The 16,268-nt window shown below is 47.4% G+C and overlaps 1 protein-coding gene across 1 annotated transcript in view; it reads right to left on the minus strand.

Annotated features, from left to right (window-relative positions):
* Positions 1 to 561: 561 nt before the first annotated feature.
* The window catches only part of LOC143301872 (N-acetylated-alpha-linked acidic dipeptidase 2-like), a 229,442-nt gene continuing 213,735 nt past the window's right edge, over positions 562 to 16,268 (minus strand). Inside the window, exons 16-20 of the mRNA XM_076616288.1 lie at positions 7,014 to 7,216; positions 5,826 to 6,078; positions 3,727 to 3,814; positions 1,456 to 1,548; positions 562 to 845 (exon numbers count right to left, since the gene is read on the minus strand). Coding sequence (XP_076472403.1) covers positions 563 to 845; positions 1,456 to 1,548; positions 3,727 to 3,814; positions 5,826 to 6,078; positions 7,014 to 7,216 — 920 coding nt within the window. The 3' untranslated portion in view covers position 562. The remainder of the gene's footprint in view (positions 846 to 1,455; positions 1,549 to 3,726; positions 3,815 to 5,825; positions 6,079 to 7,013; positions 7,217 to 16,268) is intronic.

Here is a 16,268-nt window from a genome sequence, read left to right on the forward strand (position 1 = left end):
AATCGTCAAAATATTACTACAGATAAAGAAACTGACCAATACGAAAACAGATAAATGACACAGACACACACACAGACGCAGACACTCACATCTCTCTCTCTCTCTCTCTCTCTATATATATATATATCTAACTCAACAGATGAATACAGAAACACACACACACTTTCCAGCTGAATGTTTTCATGCGCACGCACTGGGTAAACACATACATGTCAAAATCGATGAATGAATAATTATTATCATTGTCATCATGAAAGCGAATCTAGTATGGATAATGAATCAATAGAAGCAAAAACAAAAAGTACACCCTATCCCATCTCAGCTCCCCAACACCTTACCCCCCCTCCCCCCCCACACCCAAACCAACACACACATCCCCACACCCAAGCCAACACCCCCGTCCCCAACACCAACCCTCTCCAGTCCTCGAACACACAACCTTCACCACAAATGGTTTCAAATCTATCACCACCACCACCTCCACACATGTCCTCCTTCCCCCTCCCGCACCCGTCCGCCGCCCTCAAACCCCACCCCTCCACCCCCACCCCCTTTAACCCTTTCACCACGAGTCATTGAAAGCATCAGCGGGGAAGCTCTCCAGCAGAATGTTGCGTGCGCGCTGAAGACAGACCACCAAGATGGCGAACTGGCGGCGTGCTTCGTTCTTCCAGTCGCTGAGCTCTGCTGCTTCTCCTCCTCCTCCAGCCCCTGTGGGTGTGGAGGAGGAGGTGGTGGTGGTGGAGGGGGTGGGATCATCCTCTGCCTGAAGCAGGGCCGTGACGACTCCAGGGAAGACGATCTCCTCGTTGAGGTTCTCTGGGTGTGGGGCGATCAGGATGTTCCTGGTGACAGAGAGAGAGAGGAGGTGAAAATTAAAAAAAAAAAAAAAAAAAAAAAAGGGTAAGTTAAACCGGGTGTGTGTGTGTGTGTTGTTTGGGTGTGGGGCGATCAGGATGTTCCTGGAGAGAGAGAGAGAGAGAGGAGGGGGTATTTCTAGTACTGAGACAGAAGGGGAACGGGAGGCAGGGAGAAAAGGGACCAATGTGATCTGTTGAAGAAAACACTGAAAAAAAGGCAGGCAAAACGGTTAACGGTGCATGTAAGATTTTCATTTTTAGTGTTAAAGTCTATGTATATACGGTTTGTGTATACATTACATGTGTGTATCAACTCCATGTGTGTGTATAAACTACATGCGTGTAAATAAACTACTCGTGTCTGTATAAACATATGTGCATAAACTACAAGTGTGTATAAAACACATGCGTGTACATAAACTACACGTATGTGAATAAACTACAATTGTGGTTATATGTGAAGTTTCAATGCCCCCACAACGGGTGCAAGGAATAAACTCTTTGCCTTGACTGCTTGCAATGTATTTTTTGGTTTTGTTTTTGTTTTCGTTATGTTTGGTATGGCTGCGGTGAAAAGACGTCCCCCCTCCCTCACCTGTACCAGGGCTGAGCCATGACCCCTGCAGGGTGCACAAAGGCCCGGGAGACACGGATCATCTTGTCGTTCAGGTAGCGAACCTCGAACTCACTGCATAACACACACACACACACACCACACCACACCACACACACCACACCACACACACAAGGGTCACTCCGTGTGAATAAACAAACGCGCGCATGCATACATAAATATATGTTTACTCAAAATAAAAAACAAAAACAAAACAACATTCTTTTGAACCAAAATGTGTTTTGATTATTGTCATGAATATCGATCTACAATTAAAGGAAAAATAGTTTTATGCATACACAAACACACATGTAGAATCAACAAAATAACACATGTTTTTAAAAGAATCTCATGCAGATATGAAGAAGACAAGAATGCTTGGTACAAGAATAGTACCATTCAGTGACTGGCCCAAAACACGCCAGAGCTGCGGTTATTCGTTACTGCCCTACAGGCCAGAAGGCACACGGGGCAGTGGGCAGGTCACCATGGACCCACAACTCGGTTCATATCACAGACTGACGGAAACTCACAACTGGGCCAACAGCAAAGTGTTTGATGGTCTCTCCACTGCAATGGAAATTCTTTTTCAGATTTTTTTTTTTAATGATAGTCCGTCGTGTTCGACCAGGATCATGAGAACAGCAGAGGAGGTAACTATGTCCCAACTATCCGATTATAGTGGAGAGTGTCTTGCCCATGTTACGTCCCCACTCTCTCAGCCAAGAGGGTTTTTAGGACAGTCGGCGTTGGAATGGTTCCCAAAGGCCAGCTAACCCCACAAGGCTGCAGCACTTAGAGCCAGTGTAATTTTGCCTCCAAGTTTGAAAGTCATAGTCCTCCACAAAAGACTGAGCTGTAAGTGATTTCCCATTACAATGGAGAAACCACTGATAATACAGTTCTCACTCTGCTGTTGGCCCAACTGTAAACTTACGCCAATCTGTGAAATAAGCTGAGTGAAGGACTATGACTCTCAAACTCGGAAGCAAGATTACACTGGCCCTCAGTGCTGCTGCCTTGGGGGCACACACACAAAGAATGGACAGTACTATCATACACACAAAGAATGGACAGGACTGACTATCACACACACAAAGAATGGACAGGACTATCACACACACAAAAAATGGACAGGACTGACCATCACACACACAAAGAATGGACAGGACTATCACACACACACAAAGAATGGACAGGACTATCACACACACAAAAAATGGACAGGACTGACCATCACACACACAAAGAATGGACAGGACTGACCATCACACACACAAAGAATGGACAAGACTGACCATCACACACACAAAGAATGGACAGGACTATCACCCACACAAAGAATGGACAGGACTGACCATCACACACACAAAGAATGGACTGGACAGGACTATCACACACACAAAGAATGGACAGGACTGACCATCACACACACAAAGAATGGACAAGACTGACCATCACACACACAAAGAATGGACAGGACTATCACACACACAAAGAATGGACATTACTATCACACACACAGAGAATGGACATTACTATCACACACACAGAGAATGGACATTACTATCATACACACAAAGAAATAACGGTACTGACCATCACCCACACAAAGAATGGACAGGACTGACCATCACACACACAAAGAATGGACGGGACTGACCATCACACACACAAAGAATGGACGGGACTGACCATCACACACACAAAGAATGGACAGGACTGACCATTACACCACACACACAAAAAATGGACAGGACCATCACACACACAAAGAATGGACAGGACCATCACACACACAAAGAATGGACAGGACCATCACACACACAAAGAATGGACAGGACCATCACACACACAAAGAATGGACAGGACCATCACACACACAAAGAATGGACGGGACTGACCATCACACAAAGAATGGACGGGACTGACTATCACACACACAAAGAATGGACAGGACTATCACACACACACAAAGAATGGACAGGACTATCACACACACACAAAGAATGGACAGTACTGCCCATCACACACACAAAGAATGGACAGTACTGCCCATCACACACACAAAGAATGGACAGTACTGGCCATCATACACACAAAGAATGGATAGGACTATCACACACAAAGAATGGACAGGACTATCACACACACAAAGAATGGACAGTACTGCCCATCACAGACACAAAGAATGGACAGTACTGGCCATCATACACACAAAGAACTGCCCACACTGACCAGGTGACCACTGACCTGAGGGTGTGGATGTCCACACTGCTGTAGTTGGAATGGAAGATCTCGGCAGCATGCGTGAAGTTCGTTTTGGCCGACTCCAACAGCTCTGGAATTAGAATGATGATTTTCATTTCAGTGTGTGTGTGAAAAAAAATGTAATATTAGGCATGCGTTTGCTGTATAAAGTGAACCTTTATTTGTCGGTTTAACTGGTCAGTTATGTCAATTAAATGAACAACAACAACAAAAAAAAGAAAAAGAACAAAAGTACCGAAATAAAGGAAACAATCATCAATCGAACAACCAATCGATCCACCAATCTTTCTTTCATACATACATGCGCGCGAGCGCACGCGCACGGACAGACAGACAGACAGGCACACACACACACACACACACACACACACACACACAATGTACATGCAACAAATTGCAGTTCCACACACACGCACAACATTCAGAAGATAAAGACACCACCACTTAACTATCTCCACACCCAATCTCTACATCCTATCTCCACATCCAATCTCCACATCATATCGCCACACCCAATCTCCACATCCAATCTCCACATCCTATCTCTACACCCAATCTCCACATCCTATCTCTACACCCAATCTCCACACCCTATCTCCACACCCAATATCCACACCCTATCTCCACACCCTATCTCCACATCCTATCTCTACAGCCAATCTCCACACCCTATCTCCACATCCTATCTCTACAGCCAATCTCCACACCCAATCTCTACGACACCACTCACCAATACCCAGCATGCCCCCCCCTCCGAAAAAAGAATATGGCGGCCTATGTGGCGTGGTAAATAAAAGCAAAACGGTCACACACGTAAAACGTTACATATATGTATGAGTGCGTTTCTGTGTGCGTGACTGAAACCTAATTGAATGACACAGGAAACGAGCGCCCAATGACAGCCGTCAGTCGGCTCTACCCAGGTAGGCAGCCTGTTGTGAAAATGACCCCGTGTTTGTAAAGCGCTTGGAGCTTGGTCTCTGACCGAGGAGATGCGCTGTGTAAGTATCCATATCATCATCATCATCACCATCAAAGCCAGCTCCCACCACCACTCACCAATCTCAAAACCCAATCAAGGAGGAAGGGGGCATAATGGTTAAGACTGCCAATAAACTGTCCGTGGAGATCTGGGTTCGAATCCCGCTCTCGCCCTTTCTGCCAAGTTTGACTGGAAAAATCAAGCTGAGCATCTAGCCATTCATTCGGATGAGACGATAAACCGAGGTCCCGTGTGCAGCAGGCACTTGGTGCACAGATAAAGAACCCATGGCAACAAAAGAATTGTCCTCTGGTAAATATTCTGCAGCAGAAATCCATTCTGACAGGTACACACATGCATGCATTCAAGGCCTGACTAAGCGCGTTGGGCTGTGCTGCCTGTCAGGCATCTGCCTTGCAGAGTTGGTGTCTACAGCGCGCATGGATTTATCCGAACGCAGTGACGCCTTCTTGAGAAACTGATAGTGGAACTCGCCAATCACACCCCTCCAGTCCCCACACCACCACTCACTGATCTCCACACCACCACTCCACACCACCACTCACTGATCCCCACACCACCACTCACTGATCTCCACACCACCACTCACTGATCTCCACACCACCACTCCACACCACCACTCACTGATCCCCACACCACCACTCACTGATCCCCACACAACCCCCACACACACCACTTCCCCCTCCCTCCACACAACCCCCCCCCCCACAACACCCCCCCACACCACTTCCCCCTCCCTCCACACAACCCCCCCCACACACACACAACACCCCCCACACCACTTCCCCCTCCCTCCACACAACCCCCCCCCCACACACACAACACCCCCCACACCACTTCCCCCTCCCTCCACACAACCCCCCCCCTCCCCACAACACCCCCCACACCACTTCCCCCTCCCTCCACACAACCCCCCACACAACACCCCCACACCACTCCCCCACTCCCTCCACACAACCCCCCACACCACTCCCCCACTCCCTCCACACAACCACCCTCCCACAACAACACCCCACCCCACCTACCTCCACACAAACCCCACCCCCACCCTCCACAACACCCCCCCCCCCCCACTGACCAATGTCCAGACCAGCCTGCTGCAGCAGCCCTGCACGTCCCCTGAGGTGGGTCAGGCCCCTGTCCAGCAGCAGTCCGTAGCCCCGCACGTTGAAGGGCAGCACGGCCGAGTCCGCCAGCCGCAGGATCACGTCACACAGCACGCGCACCAGCGCCGTGGTCCGGTTGAAGTCCGGGTCCACGTGGGCGTGGAAGTAGTCGTAGGTGTCGTTCAGGGTGCCGTAGACCGGGTAGGTGGGCAGGTTGGGGTACTCCTGTGGTGATGGTTAGTGCTGATGTGGTAATGACTCGTACTTCTGTCAGAATAGTACGCCATCACCAGGAGTGATGGCCTAGAGGTAACGCGTCCGCCTAAGAAGCGAGAGAATCTGAGCGCGCTGGAACGAATCCTGGCACAGTCGCCAGTATTTTCTCCCCCTCCACTAGACCTTGAGTGGTGGTTTGGACACTAGTCATTCGGATGAGACGATAAACCGAAGTCCCGTGTGCAGCATGCACTTGGCGCACGTAAAAGAACCCACGGCAACAAAAAGGGTTGTTCCTGGCAAAATTCTGCAGAAAAATTCACTTCGATAGGAAAAACAAAACTGCACACAGGAAAAAATACAAAAGAATGGATGGCGCTGTAGTGTAGCGACGCGCTCTCCCTGGGGAAAGCAGCCCGAATTTCACACAGCAAACGAAATCTGTTGTGATAAAAAGAAATACAAATACAAATCCTGTGATAACGATCACGATAGTTACTCATGTGGTAATGATATGTACTCTTATGATACCGATAACGATTAGTACTCATGTCATAACAATACGCCATCCTGTGATAACCATAACGGTAAGAACTCCAGTGACTACGATAATGATAATCACTCCTGTCATAACCATAAGCACTCATGTGGTAATGATAATTACTCCTGTAGCAACTGCAACGGTAAGTTCTTCTGTTGTCACAATAACGATAAGTACTCCTGTGATGACGATATGTACTCCTGCGGTAACGGCCGGTACTCCTGTGATAACGTTAACGATTAGCACTCTCGTGATAACGACAACACATGTGGTAACGATAAGTACTCCTTTATCATAAGTACTTCTGTGACAACGACACATACGCACAGACACACACGAACACTAGCACAACACACACACAACCCTCCCCCATTCCAACACTCCCCTCCCCCTACACACACACCTTGATGTTATAGGTGAAGGCAGCAGACATGGACGAGATGCCCAGACGGTACAGGAAGGGGCTGTGATCGCTGTCCCCAGGAAGGTCTGAGATCCAGGGCTTGTCCAGCGAGAACTCGGGCCTCTTCAGCTTCAGCCACTCCTCATACACCGTCCTCCTCCTCCCTCCCTCCTCCTCCTCCTGGCCCACCGTCCCCTCCTCCCCTGGGCACAGCCAATCAGATTGAAATTACTTTTATTTTATTTTATTTTATTTTATTTATTTTGGTACTAACAGAGTAACAAATGTTTGGAGTAATTTGCCACAAGATGTTGTTTCTGCAGGAACAGTGAATACTTGAATAAAAAAAAAAAAAATCTTGACATTTATTTTCAGAATTTTAAATACAAAACTCATCTAGATATTTCTTGACTTATGAACTGGCAAGCATAACGCACTCAATGTTGGAAAATGCTTATATGTGGGGACTCTTTCTTCCCCACTTCAAGCGGGCAACAGGTCTCATCAGGCCTACACGCCTTCATATTGATATGATAGGATATTAATCCGCGTGGAGATAAGGTTGTTGGGCAGTCACCGAATCGTTAAATCGAATCAAATCAAAAATACTTTTATTCATCCATAAGGAAGTTATTTCGTGTGTGTGCAATCACATGCTCGCTAATTCAGATCAAATCATTTTATCTATTCACATGCAATCACTGTGCTCGTTCAATCAAATCAATAAAAAAAAAAACTTTATTCATCCACAAGGAATTTAGTTTGTGTGCAATCACATGCTCGTTAAACGGAATCAAATCAGATCGAAAGCTTATTCATCCACGCGGAAGTAAGTTTGCAATCAGAGGCTGGTTAAATCAAATCAAACAAAAATATTATTCGTCTATGTGGGAATTAGTCTGTGTGCACCCACTGGTTTGTGAAATGGAATCAAATCGTAAATACTTTATTCATCCACACGGAAGTTAGTTTGTGTGTGTGTGCAACCACAGGCTCGTTAACTCACTCAGTACGGCCAGTCCTCTCTTCTCCTCTACACAGACCCCTCGGATGTCCAGTGGGTGTCTGAACGACCCAACCTTTAGCTTCCATCGTCAGAATTGTGGTATTCTTTGTCAACAATCACCTCTTCAGTATAAGAGCGTTCCGCTTGCAATATTTTGATGATAGTAATTGGGGTGAAACGCTGTTAACGTCGTCTCTTTCGCCGTTCGTGTGGAGAGAGTTGAGTGGAATCGAATCACATCGAAAGCGCTTTATTTACCCAGGTAGAAGTTCGTTTGCAATCACAGGTTCGTAAAATCAAATCAAATAATAAATATCTTATTCGTCTACTTGGAAATTAGTTTGTGTGCAGTCAAAGGCTCATTAAATCGAATCAAGTCAAAAATACTTTATTCATCCACAAGGAAGCCGGTTTGTGTGTGGGTGCAATCACAGTGCTAGTTAAATCGAATCACATCGCAACGAAAACAGTTTAATCATCCTCGTGGAAAGTTTGTTTGAATAAATTGAAATAAAAGTATTTCATTGTTTACTTGGAAATTAGTCTGTATGTCACGCGTGCTAAAGCGGACGTGCACCCTCCCCAAGACACCCCACTACAGACGCCACAACGCAACAAGCCCACACAGAAACAAAATTATGTAATGCATTTAATGATTGTATATGTCTATAGATGTACGTAAATAAAAACAAAACAAAAAAATTATTAAGAGCATACAAAAAAACAACAACAACAAACAACCAACAACAACAACTACCCAAACAACAACAACAACAACAAAAAACGGCAGCACAACTACAGCTTTAGTCTTGTCACATTCTCCACAAGGGCACTGGTAAATGAGATGTCAAACCACAAGCATAGCATGGTCTTTTGTTTTCCACGATAAATAAAAAAAATAAAACATGAAAATAGGAGTGCTGCTGACGCTGGCGGACGGAAGACAGGCCCCCAGTATGGAGAGCGTCAGCGGAGCCCTCAGCGGATCCGTCGCCGGCTCCGAGAGGCGGGTGGTCTGGAACCACCATGTCACAACTAAAACATCTACAAAACTGGCGGCACTCAGCGAGGAGCGCACAGGAAGATGCATTGGCAGCCCAAAACCATTGATGAATAATTATTTCGAAAGATATCAGTTTTTTTTTTCAAATATTATGGAAAACATACACTATAGTTGGTTGGGTTTGTTTTTGTTTTTTTAAAGTGAATGACATTAACAATGTTTGCCGGCATCTAATAGTAATAGACTAATAATTATCTCCCTTTCTTCCAGTATTTTCACATGTCCTAAAACAAATCATCATTTACCATATACAACAGTACTGTTTTATACAATCATAAATTTATTCCCGATGTTAGCTCGTGGCCTCTAGTTGGACGAGCTCCTTAAACCTTAACAAAAATATCCAATAAAATTGTCTTGAGCATGTAAAAAGCAAGATATCTAAAATTACCCCCGTCCATTGAAAAAAACTCCCACTTGGCAGACATGTCAAAAATGTAGCTCCTCCCCAATTCTTAAATTTCAATATTTATTCCTTACATTTCCAATATAACATTTTAGCAACAAGTGACAACTCATCGCCCCTTCACAGGCTCATAACGTTCACAATAAACCGTGACAAGAAAAGGTCACCACAAACAGGAGACAAAATACAAACGTAACAATGAACCACGACGGAGAAAAATACATAAACAAGACTGGAACACAAGCTCCTACCTAGAGCGACGTGACGTTTCCCCACGATTCAAACGGAGGCACAGCACCTCAAGACGCGCCAGGCAACTGGAGAAACGCTGACAGGACAAGAACAAAAGCCACCCACTGGCCACCGCACAGTGTTCCGTAAACGAACAACGGGTGCTACACCGAAACACAGAAATGAACAGTTCCACTGGCGGACACAAAGTCGTTTACAGAGGAAAAAGAACGAACATCAGCCGCTAAGCGCTGGTTCTACACTGTCCTTCTCCAAGGACTGACTCCCTTCGAGTGAAGCTAGGGACAAACCGGCGAGGAGCATTTGAAGCACTAGAACTCCGCTCACTCTGTTCACTCAGCTTCATATATATATATTTTTTTTCCGTTCAATTGCACGAGACACTTACAAACCATAGAAAACATAACACGATCTCACTACGCTCGAACGCAAGGGGAACACGCACGATGGAAAACAGCGTGCACGCGCATACGAAACACACCCGCCTCTAAAAATAATCCAGCGACCCACCAGCCTCCGCCAGCTTCGCTTGTCATTTTAGAAGAAAGAGGGGATGAGATGGACTCGAACCCCCTCCATAACCGTAAAAGAAAAGAAAAAATAGCGGAACCATTATGTCGTCCGTGACAATAACCCCCCCTCCCAAGATTAAACCACTGGTTTAAATCAAAACAAAATAAGTCACGGACTAATAATGTATAGCAGCTACCTATATACATGTTGGGGCCACATTCAGCAATTGCTCTGACTTGCAGCCAAGGCGACTGAGATAATCAGCAGCCACATTGTCTCTTCCAGGAATGGCCTGGACGACAAACCTGAATGGCTGCAGCTGAAGTGCCCATCGGGTAATACGCCCGCTCGCTGACTTTGTCCTTTCCATATACTGTAAAGGGGAGTGGTCTGTTTGTACAACAAAATCTGTCCCATACAGGTAGGACTCAAACTTTGAAACTCCCCACACCAGTGCCAGACACTCCTTCTCTATCGTGGGGTAGTTTTTCTCTGCAGCCGTCAGCTTCCGACTGGCGCACGCCACAGGATGCAGCTCCCCATCACTCTGTTGGAACAGGACTGCTCCCAAGCCTGTTCCTGATGCATCGGTACGGAGCACAAAAGGTTCCCCTGGAACGGGTAATCTGCAGACGGGTGGCGCACAGAAACGGTCTTTCAGATTAGTGAATGCTTGCTCACAAGCCTCATTCCATTCCACCTTCCTTGGACGATCGCCCTTTGTCAGGTCAGTCAAAGGTAATGCGATTTCAGAGAAATGAGGGATGAAACGGCGGTAGTAACCTACCAACCCCAAGAAACTTCGCACCTCTTTCTTTGTGGTGGGGCACGGCGCCTCTCTGATCTTTGCCATCTTATCCTCCTCGGGCCATATCCTGCCTCTCCCTATGCGGTGACCCAAATAGGAAATTTCAGAGCTCCCCAACTCGCACTTAGTCGGGCGAGCAGTCAGGGAACACTCCCGTAGACGCTCCAGCACTGCACGAATCACAGTGACGTGTTCCTCATCTGTGACAGTGGCGATGAGGATATCGTCGATGAAATTATCGATATCATCAGACCCCAGCGGCTGCAACAGCTTCCTCATCATTCGTGAGAAAACCGCGCCTGACGTGCAGAGACCAAAAGGCATGACTCGCCACTGAAAATGGCCCTCTGGAGTGGAGAATGCCGTCTTTGGACGGTCTTCTTCCTCCACGGGTATCTGCCAGTACCCCTTCGACAAGTCAATTTTACTGAAGATTCGTTTCTGACCCAGCTTGGAGAACAAGTACTCGATTTCTGGCATGGGTTCTGCATCGAATTCTACGATCTTGTTGAGACGTCTGTAATCGACACAGAAACGGATCTTGCCGTCTTTTTTCTTCACCAATACAATTGGGGAAGAGTAGGGTGACACGGACGGCTCAATAGCTCCCATATTTAGCATCATCTTTATTTCATCCCGGACCGTGTCACGCTGAGCATAAGGCAGAGCATATGGCTTTGATCTGATGGGCACATCTGAAGACAGCTTTATCTTGCAGGTCTCCAGCTGTGTGCACGCTGGCAGATCAGTTAGTACATCGCCAAACTCTTTAACCAAGAGGCGTAACTTATGCACCAGCTGGTCTGACGCACACCCAATGACAACGTCCTCGGGACCTTCCGTGGGCTCCAACGGAATGACGGGGAGATCTTTACGCCAAACCGGGTCTGTCCCTTCCCCTTCTGACTCCTCAACCACCACAGCCTGGATGGATGCACCCTTGGATTCATCAGCGTGTCTTTCAATGAACCGCTTGAGCAAGTTCCCATGGAAAAGTTTGTCTTTGACACCCACACGCAACTTGTAGTCAGCCTCGCCCACTCGGTCTAACACCTCATATGGTCCCTGCCATGCTAACTCCAGCTTATTAGCCTTAGTCGGTCGGAGAATGAGAACTTTGTCACCTCGCTTGAACGTTCGTGATTTTGCCTTTGCGTCGAAATGACGCTTGTAACGAGTGGCTGCTCTGGTCAGGTTCTCCTGAGCCATTGCACAGGACTCGGCGATCCTGTTTCTCAGATCCACCACGTACTCGGCAGCTGTCTTGACTTCCTGATGTTCTGGGTGCACCCAGAGATCGCGCAACACCTGCATAGGACCTCGCACCCTTCTCCCATACAGCAGTTCTAAAGGAGAGAATCCTGTGCTGTCTTGGGGTACCTCTCGATAAGCAAACAGGAGTGCTGGAATCCAGCGATCCCACTCACGTGGTTTTTCCTGCGCCAGACGCCGCAACATCTTTTTCAGAGTCCCATTGAACCTTTCCACAAGACCATTACACTGTGCGTGATATGGTGTGGTCTGAAGTCCTTTGATTGCCAGGAGACGATACATCTCTTGCATGATCTGCCCAGTGAACTGAGTTCCCCGGTCAGTGAGGACTGATGACGGAATACCAGTCCGTGTCCACAGATTGAACACAGCCTCTGCTACGACCCCTGCGGTGATAGTACGTAAGGGTACTGCTTCTGGGTAGCGGGTGGCAAAGTCAACCATGACAAGGACGTAACGACATCCTGACTCTGAAGCGGGCTTGATGGGACCGATGATGTCTAAACCCACACGCGCGAACGGTTCCTGCATCAGCGGCATCTTAACCAGGGGCACTCGAGGCACTCTTCCCTTGTCAACAGTGCGTTGGCATTTGGGGCATGACTGGCAGTATCGTGCAATGTCTGCACACATTCCTGGCCAGTAAAAGGAAGCAAACACCCGATCCTTGGTCTTCTTGGTCCCGAGATGCCCTGACATCGGAATATCGTGACCTAGCGACACTACTGCCTTCCTGAGAGTCTGAGGGACGCACACCTGGTTAATGACTTCATGACGGCCTTCGAACTTCCGCAACAAGACACCCTCCTTCCTCCAGTATGACACCTTGCCACCTTTTGTCTGGTGGCTGACGGCCTCATTACACGACTCGCGCGCTGCCGCCAAAGAGGGGTCACACTCTTGTAACCTGATCAGATCAGCACGGGATGTCCCTATCACTTGCTCTTTTATGGAGAGGGCCTCTGGGACCGACCCCTCCCTCCTTGTCTGCGCCCTGGTCTTTACTGCACCTACAAGCAATGGGTTGGCGTATACTGGTATGTGTTCTAGCTCCTCACTGCCCTCCCGCTGAGCCAAGTTGCCAATGAGGACCTCTTCTACCGGCCGCTTCATAACCAGAACCCGAATCCTCCCACAAATGAAAGGGGAAGCAATGCCTACAACAGCCACTGGCAACAAATTCCGGCACCTCGACTCAGCCAACACGACCGGCATCGTATCACCTGTGTATGCATCAGCAGGCACCAAGCGCTCTGCCACCACTGTGTAGCCTGCTCCTGTGTCACGCAGGCCATTTGCAGGCATACCCTCAATAGTGACAATGCAGCGCGGAGTGTATGGCTTCCGTGCACAGGGGACACACAGAGTCGGTGTATCTCCCTGGGGAACCTGCATAGGACAAGCCACTGCCGCCGTATAATGCATCTGTGGACAGTTCCGGGCAATGTGGCCTTCCTTTTTGCAATGGAAGCAGACAACAGCTGATCTAAGCCGTCCCTGTCTACCCTGAGGCGAGACCTGCTTGCCTTGCTCGAGCGGGGTCTTTGTGTCTGTTGGCGGTTGGAAAAGCACATTGTGCCGATTTTGCACAGGCCGCTCTTGAGTGCCCCGCTCATGTTTAGCCTCTCGGCCCATTCGCTTAGCCTCGGCCAACACGGTGGCCTCCTTAGCCAAGTCATCAGCGTTCTTTGCGCTGACCTTCCTTACCTCCATTATCAACTCTGGAGACAGAATATTGTAGAGCTGCTCCTGCATGAACAGATCTTTCACCTCCTCAACATTATTGTCATCCTTGCCAGCAGCTACGCACCACAGAGAGAAACAAGCGTGCATCCTAATGAGAAGCTGTTCAAATGTTTCAGCAGCATCCTTCCTCAGTGCCCGGAATTTCTTCCTGTAAGCGTCGGCATCCAGACGGAAATGCCTAAGCAGAGCCGCTTTTACCTTAGCATAGCTGGTAAGATCAGCCAGATCCAGTCGCAACACTGCCTCCCTAGCCTTGCCCCTCAACAGCGCTATAAGTCTGGTGGGCCACGACGACTCTCTCCAGTGACAGAGGGTAGCCACTCGCTCAAAGTGTGACAGATAAGCGTCTACGTCGTCCTTATCACCCAGAGGATCTAAGTTGATATTCCTGTTCTCGCTAGCTTCTACCTCTCTCCCCCGAAGTTTAAGCTCTTCTCTTCTGAAAGCCTGTTCCTCTTCGTCCTTACGCTGGAGTCTGAGTTCCTCCCTCTCTCTAAACAACCTTCCCTCATCTTTCTCTTGGCGCTTCAATTGCAATTCCTCTTCGTCCTTACGCTGGAGTCTGAGTTCCTCCCTCTCTCTAAACAGCCTTCCCTCATCTTTCTCTTGGCGCTTCAATTGTAACTCCTCTTTCCTGAGTCTCAGCTCCTCCTCTCCCTTCACCGAATCTGTTATGAATCTGGAGAGGGCCTCTCCAGTCAAGCCTAACTTGCTAGCAATCGCAGCATACTTCTCATAAACCGATCGTTCTTCCGCTATCTCCCCCTTCACCTCGCTCACCTTTGGTCTATCCAGTTCATCTCTGACCCAACGTGCCAGCTCGTCAGTCTGCTCGGGAGTCCTCACAGGAGTGCCTGGCGTACCTTGCTTCGCAGGCTGTTTACGCGGTGGCATGATTCCAGTGTCGAACCCAACGAAACTACTGTCGCTAACAATTGAACCCTCAACCACCAGAGACAACCCTCCAGACCAATGACGCGTTAACCGTAGAGCGCTCAAAACCAACAATGATTATCAGCTACTTACAATGCATCAAAACATGTACACTTTGAATCCCTGTGCATAGACCAACAGCAGCTACCCGAAGCACTTACCAGTGCAGCAATATCACTGTAGGGTAACATGAACCATTTTGAAAACAGTCACATACAACACCACAAGACACCCTACCACCTGTCCCTCTAACCTATATCCTAACCCAGCTAAGACGGATCCAAACACAACCTAGCTAAAAAGTACCCCGCATCTCCACCATTTGTCACGCGTGCTAAAGCGGACGTGCACCCTCCCCAAGACACCCCACTACAGACGCCACAACGCAACAAGCCCACACAGAAACAAAATTATGTAATGCATTTAATGATTGTATATGTCTATAGATGTACGTAAATAAAAACAAAACAAAACAAAAAAATTATTAAGAGCATACAAAAAAAAAACAACAACAACCAACAACAACAACTACCCAAACAACAACAACAACAACAACAACAAAAAACGGCAGCACAACTACAGCTTTAGTCTTGTCACATTCTCCACAAGGGCACTGGTAAATGAGATGTCAAACCACAAGCACAGCATGGTCTTTTGTTTTCCACGATAAATAAAAAAAATAAAACATGAAAATAGGAGTGCTGCTGACGCTGGCGGACGGAAGACAGGCCCCCAGTATGGAGAGCGTCAGCGGAGCCCTCAGCGGATCCGTCGCCGGCTCCGAGAGGCGGGTGGTCTGGAACCACCATGTCACAACTAAAACATCTACAAAACTGGCGGCACTCAGCGAGGAGCGCACAGGAAGATGCATTGGCAGCCCAAAACCATTGATGAATAATTATTTCGAAAGATATCAGTTTTTTTTTTCAAATATTATGGAAAACATACACTATAGTTGGTTGGGTTTGTTTTTGTTTTTTTTAAGTGAATGACATTAACAATGTTTGCCGGCATCTAATAGTAATAGACTAATAATTATCTCCCTTTCTTCCAGTATTTTCACATGTCCTAAAACAAATCATCATTTACCATATACAACAGTACTGTTTTATACAATCATAAATTTATTCCCGATGTTAGCTCGTGGCCTCTAGTTGGACGAGCTCCTTAAACCTTAACAAAAATATCCAATAAAATTGTCTTGAGCATGTAAAAAGCAAGATATCTAAAATTACCCCCGTCCATTGAAACAAACT

Source organism: Babylonia areolata, chromosome 28 (assembly GCF_041734735.1).
Source record: "Babylonia areolata isolate BAREFJ2019XMU chromosome 28, ASM4173473v1, whole genome shotgun sequence".
In the NCBI taxonomy this organism is placed as follows: Eukaryota; Metazoa; Mollusca; class Gastropoda; order Neogastropoda; family Buccinidae; genus Babylonia; species Babylonia areolata.